The 6,682-nt window shown below is 28.2% G+C and overlaps 1 protein-coding gene across 2 annotated transcripts in view; it reads right to left on the reverse strand.

The window, feature by feature from the left end:
* Positions 1-985: 985 nt before the first annotated feature.
* Positions 986-6,682, reverse strand: part of LOC119833634 (sodium- and chloride-dependent glycine transporter 1-like) — a 13,883-nt gene continuing 8,186 nt past the window's right edge. The window contains exon 2 of one of the 2 annotated variants that reach the window (XM_038357728.1): positions 986-6,523. In XM_038357728.1, the coding sequence (XP_038213656.1) occupies positions 4,481-6,523 (2,043 nt within the window). In that variant the 3' untranslated portion in view covers positions 986-4,480. The remainder of the gene's footprint in view (positions 6,524-6,682) is intronic. The other variant, XM_038357729.1, reaches the window with a different exon arrangement.

Here is a 6,682-nt window from a genome sequence, read left to right on the forward strand (position 1 = left end):
TAAAATCTATTACTGAGAGTGGAATGTTTTCACTCAGTAACTTTATTAAATAATAAGGCCGCTTTTGTAAGCCCAACAAAATTTTAGGCTGTTTTTCAATAGCTGTTACCATACAACTACGCAATTGATTTTTATGCAGTCTTTCATTCTCAGATTCATCTTCTATAATCCAACTTGATTCAGGAGAACTTAAATTAGGGCCAAAAGATGATGAGGATAACAGCGAAGGCTGGGTGGAGAATACTGATGCTTTGTCTGTTTTATCTTGAAATAATTTTCTTTTAACAGGTTTTTTTCACATTTTCAAAAGAGATGTTGGTGCTGTTTAATAAATTGTTTGTAAACTCTTTTACTTCTATACTGTATTTTACTATGTATTTACTTGAATAGCCTTGTTCATATATGTTTTGTTCTCACTACAGGCACTAGTTGATGAAGATATCATGTCTCTTTTCATAGCTTTACACCACTTATTACTCATTTCCACGCCTTTAGGGACAAAAAATAATACTTTATCTGGAGCACTTCTTATTATATGTTTGCAGTTAGGCACAATGCAATACTTGTATCAGGGTTTTTTGTTTTGTTCTATGAAGAGAGAATGTTGTTCCATAGCGGTATGTTTATTTAAAAGAAACAACGGTGTTTAATCAAAAAACGAAACTTCGCCAACGACTTTGTTTGTTATTATGAACTGTGACGTCACATCAAGCGCGCCAAAATGGCAGGTGTTTAAATTGTCTATTTTATTTGGTTTTTTTCAAACTTTTTTTTTTAATACTTCTAATTACTTTTTACCTGTGAAATTTTTTTCTAATGTATAAAACATTGTGAACTATTAGATAACAAAATAAAAAAAATACATGCATATTCCCTATTAAATGAAAACAAAGTTTTTGAGGTGGTATTTAATGTCATAAAACCATTAACCATACCAGACCAATTTGTGAACTCATGGATATTAAAACAACAAAAAATTAAACATATTTTATTAATAGCACAACAACACTAGAACTAAATGCATAATTATCACATCATTTCTAAATATTTCTATGCTTTTCCATCCTTTTTGTCAAATAATGGTATCAAAGATATGCTGGCCTCCTCTTTCTAAAATATCACCCAAAAATACAGCCTTCTATAACACTCAGAACTTCATACGTTGGCTTTATTTATGTCTATATGTACAGTAAACATCTATATAACATCGATTAATTCAATAATTTTCTAAAATACATCAAGTTTAACAACAATGTCTAATATTAGGCGTATAAATTGATGGTGGTAAATGTACGTATATATTATGAAACATTTCAATGTTCGTATATGTAGATATACGAAGCAGCAATTCATGAACGTTTTAAATATTCCTCATTAACAAAATTTTAATCCAATATATTATAACCCTGACGAGACGTCTTTAAGAAAGATTTAAATTCATCTATGGGTTGGACATTGATTAAAGATTTAGCACGGTAACTTTTTCATTATTAACATGGACACAACTCACAATTTCAAATTCTCAAAATTATCATTAGTAATGTCAATCATAAAAAACTGTTCGCTCATTTTCCTTTGCGCAAATGTGCAGACAATAAAAATATTTGTTATTTATAAAAAAAAATTACTAACTAATTACTTATCTATTTAAAGTAACAAATGTTTTGTTTGTAAAAGGTATAAAAACATAACGGGATTAAACATTTGATTTATCAAAATAAATTCATCTAAAATTATAAATAAACAATTGTTTTAAGTTTCTACAGATTCCTTATAACGTACAGTCTAATAATTTTATAACATCTAAACGACAAGTCTAAATTCTAAAGTGACTTTAAGTACAGAAGTGGATATGGTACTTACTTCTGTAGGTACCTTTATGTATGCAATTGTTTTAATTGAAACTATTTTCTTACGAATACATTTATAATAATATGTCGAGACAGTGTCATGTCATTATGAATCTAATTATTATTTAAAGTTTAACTTATTGATATTAAACACACATTTAAAACAGTTTTAAAAGTTTTTACGATATTAATATTTAGGTATCAATTTCACAATATAATTATATTATATCATGTAGTGCTCAAAGATTTAAGCTCCGCTATTAAAATGAAGAAAGGATATTATTAAAATATTCGTAGATAAACTGCAATGACCGTATTTTCTACGTCTAATTGCCCTACCCATTTAGCAAATTTACGAAGTTCTACATTGAAAGTTTCCTATATTTTATTCTAGATGCTAAATATAACAAGACTGTTCCTACATTGTACTTTATCATAACTTGATCAATTTTCATTTTGACATTTTTCTGATTATGCATTTAAGACACACTACACCAGATAGATAGATTAATTATTATAAATTTTAATAAAAAAATAATATTTATAGATATACATTGTTAGCAATAAACAAATAAAAAAAACAATTTGTGAATAAATAACAATTCTGTTAAGGTTCTAAGTTAGTTAATATTTCCTTTCAATTATGTTTTAAATAAACAGGAACTTAAAAATTATATAAAAGTGTTAAATAAGTATAAAAATATATTTTTGTTATAATAAACAATTAATTAAGTATATTAAATCTCTTAAGTAGCATAAAAATTAGGAATGTATGTTGTTTATTATTGTACATCGTCGACTTTAAATTTTGTCTATAATCTTACATAAACTATATCTTAATTAAATCACATTATATGGAAAAAGTAAAGCAAATGTGTTTTTGTAGGTTTGATATATTTATAATTAATTAATTATTATGTAAAGGAGAAGGTGGCATAATTTATATGACATAACGTAATATTATTGAATGAAATAATTGAATAGTAATAATTTACTAAATTAGGAGTAGAGATAAACTTTAACTCGTATTTTTAATACCGTGGTCAGTCTAAATTTATTGCAAGTGTCCACTGAATTTATCGCATAATTTTCAGGTATACCTACCTATTAAAAGTACATAATATAGTACACCAAATACCATTAGTACTGAAGTAACTATAGAACATTAATTATTTAAACCCCTCAGGAGTTGTATGTGTAACGGTAGAAGCAGTTTTTTCAAAATATGCAATATTTAGTAATGGAACAAATAATTAGAATGTACTCGTCACTCATTTTTATAACAATTACCGAAAAATGTAATTATGTATAAAATAACAACAAACACTTAGATTTTATATACCTACTTTTCGTGTTTTTAATTACGATGATATAACGTGATACAAATTAACATAAGTGCCGTGTTTAATAATTGGATTTTAAATTACATACAGCCGCAAGACAACACACAACAAATCTCGAATCAGTGTAGAATACATCAATATGAGCAGGATTAGACGGATTACGAAAACTATACTAATCGGACGTACAACTCTAATGTATATCAGCTTAAAGCTACTACTTCACCTACAAACAAACAAGAAAAAAATCCTAGTTTATTTTTCATTACATGCCTACATTTTATATGGAACTATTGGATATGTAAATATTGCTACCTATTTTGGGTGCATTTTCATTTTGTATTTGTATGATTTGATTTTAAATTATTACATAGGCAAAATATTCAGCAAACAACTCAAAATATTTCATGTAAATTATATACAAAATTATGGATCACATATATTTTAATTGTAAATTGAATAAAAAACTAAATAATTAATCAGAAAGTTAATAAAAATTGTCAAAAATGTATTTATATTTAATTTTACGTTTATATTAAGGTACATTAAAAGGTGAAAGAAGTAAAGTACGCTAATAATAAGATGATAAACGTAAAATGTATTATAAATCTTAGTAATAAAATTTTCCAAAAAAGATTAATTTCAAATTGCTATTATCTGTAACTACCCTGCGTTCTTAATATTCTCTCATAACGATTTTTTTTAAATGTTCTAATATTTATTATTTGACTCAATGCAAGATCATTAAAGTTATTGTAGGTTCAGGAATAAATATTTTAAAATAATTTTAGAAATTGACGCTGTATGAGACGAAATTAATTGTCTCTAAAGTTCATCAAAAATTGAAAAAATAGCAATACCCATAATATTGTCTATGAAAAATATTATTTTAGCTATCTTCAAGATGGCTATGCAAATTACTTTTCAAGTTTATATATTATAGCTCAGTTATACCGGCAACTTAAGGATTTACAACATTAATCTTAAATATAAATTTTCACATTTTTACACTCAATTCCTTTAATAAATTACCTAAGTGAGCAAATAATATTATCCTGTATTGTTAGGATAACCAGAAAAATAAATTTTCTTTTTTGTTATATAATTGAAAATAACCCTCTCGTGATACCGAAGAAATTACATATTAACATCTCGAGTGTCAAAGCCCAACAAAAAATACGAGTATTCCGAAAAATGTGTTCTTATGGTATGTCAGCCGAAATATTTTTATGTATTTCACAAAATGTTTACCTACGTTATTTAAAGTTTCATCTAAATGATATGAACTGTTCATTTTTTAAGACTTGATTTGGATGTAGTTGGTTTTATTTTTAAATCCTTTGGATCAATTTCTGACATTGGAATATCCAAAGGTTTACCTATAGCTGTTGGGGTCGTTCTTACCGTAGAAACAACCTGAGTAATAGAATTATCAATTTGTGCTTTTGAAATACCTGCAGTGTTTGACGTAGGCGTACCTCCAATTTTTGTTTTTGAAGTTGCAACGATGTATAAGGGCGTACAAACTGGAACATTATTACTCGATGTAGATACAACAGAAGATTGTTTCGAATTAATTGCAAAGCTTTCACTTTCCATACTTGAATTAGGTTTTGTTTTATTGATTTTTAACGTTTTATCAACTGTTGGCGGTACTTTACAAGTTGATGTCAGTGGTGCAGATTTCTTAGCATTATCGATTTTAGACACCGAACTGGTTTGTGGTAATTTAAAAGTGCTAAATGGTTGTGTAGATGTACTGGCAGTTATCGATGTTGTTGGCATTACTATTTTTGTTACAAGATCTTTAGTTTCATCCTTGACATCTTTAGAAGTATTTATTAATTTTACAGTTGATGTTGACTGTGTTGACCCTGATCCAGGGCCTTTAGTATCGCTAGAAAATTTTAATAGTGATGAAGAGTCGGACGAAGTTTCTTTATTGGAATTCTTTGCACCAGTTGTAATTGATTTAACCGTTGTCACTGACTTAGAAATCGGTGCTGTGGTGGAAACAGTAGCAATGTTTTCCGTTCCAGATGTACATGACATTGGACAAGTTTTTACGATTTTCGTTTGAACTGTAGAAAGTGTAGTTCTTTTTAGAGTATCAGTCTGAATTGAACCATTTGTTTTTAAAGGGTTCGTATTCGGTGTATCTATAGTTTTTGTCGATTTTTCTACCTGACTTTCAATATTTTTTTTTTTATTTTCAGAATGAGTCATATTCGAATTATTTGATTCTTCAACGGCTGCGTGTTTTTGTCGCTGTAATTTTTTGATACTACTTGTATTTTCTAATTTTGTATCTGCTGATTTTTTATTGTCATTCATTATTTTTGAATTTATTTTATTCTCGTCTTTAGTTATTTGCGTGTCCGTTTTCATTGTGATTTCAGTATCATCGCCTGGTTTATTTTTCACCTGATTATTCTGTTCTCTATGAATACCTGCTGTATAGAAATATGTAGGCAATGGCGTTGAGGTTGTACTGGGAAGTACTTTGGACATGTCTTTTACATCTTTTTCTAAAATTTTGTCCACAAAATTGTATGTTGATGATTTATCAAGAAGTGTTTTAATTTCATTTGTCGCTTGTCCAGATTTTTTCGAATTTGCTTTACATGCAGGTTCATTTGTAGATTGTGACATTCCCTTATTCAAATTACTGGCTGTTATTAAATCAAGTTTGGGGGGAAGGTTACATAAAATGGGTGTTATTTCAGCTCTGATGAAATTTCCTTCGGCAGTTGATAATATAGGAGTAGAGGATAACTGAATGGAATCCATGGTTTTAGGTTTACTATCTGTATGAATCTTTGCAGTTGTGAAAATTAAAGCATTTGTATTGACACTGCTTGTTGTTTTATCATTCATTTCAATAAGTAAGGAATTTGTAGTTGTATTATAAGATGAAGTCATGCTTTTGCTACCAAAAACATGAGTGGTCGGACTACAAACTATAACGGAATCCAACATTTTGCTACGCTCATTGACAATATTTGTTGATATATTATGTGCTGTTGTAGCAGGTTTACATAAATTCCCTCTCTCGATGTCCTTATCTTTGTTTTTAAGGATATCTTCTTCTTCTTCGTGAATTGAATCAGTCTTTGTTTTTGACAGTGTATATTTGGCACTTTGTTTGGCAATATCAGGTTTATCTTTATACGTCTGAAGTAATGTAACCAGAGCAGTATCATCAGACTCGTGACTGAAGTTTTGAACTTTTTTCTTAATTGAATTTCTCTTCTTAGTGCTTATATCAGATTTTCTGATGTCATTTTCCACTCCGCTGTTTACTGACATTGTGTCCCCAGTGTCTTTAGATGTCTGCAATAAGATAATTTTAATATAGATAAGTATGCATGAATTCACTTTCGTACACAATAATCTGAATAAAGATAATAAAGTGAATCACTAACAGAAGGATTTAAAACAGTTCCGAACAAATTTCGTATATCTACCGTGAAAACAAATTACATATAAAAG

The sequence above is a fragment of the Zerene cesonia genome, chromosome 17 (genome assembly GCF_012273895.1).
Source record: "Zerene cesonia ecotype Mississippi chromosome 17, Zerene_cesonia_1.1, whole genome shotgun sequence".
Lineage (NCBI taxonomy): Eukaryota > Metazoa > Arthropoda > Insecta > Lepidoptera > Pieridae > Zerene > Zerene cesonia.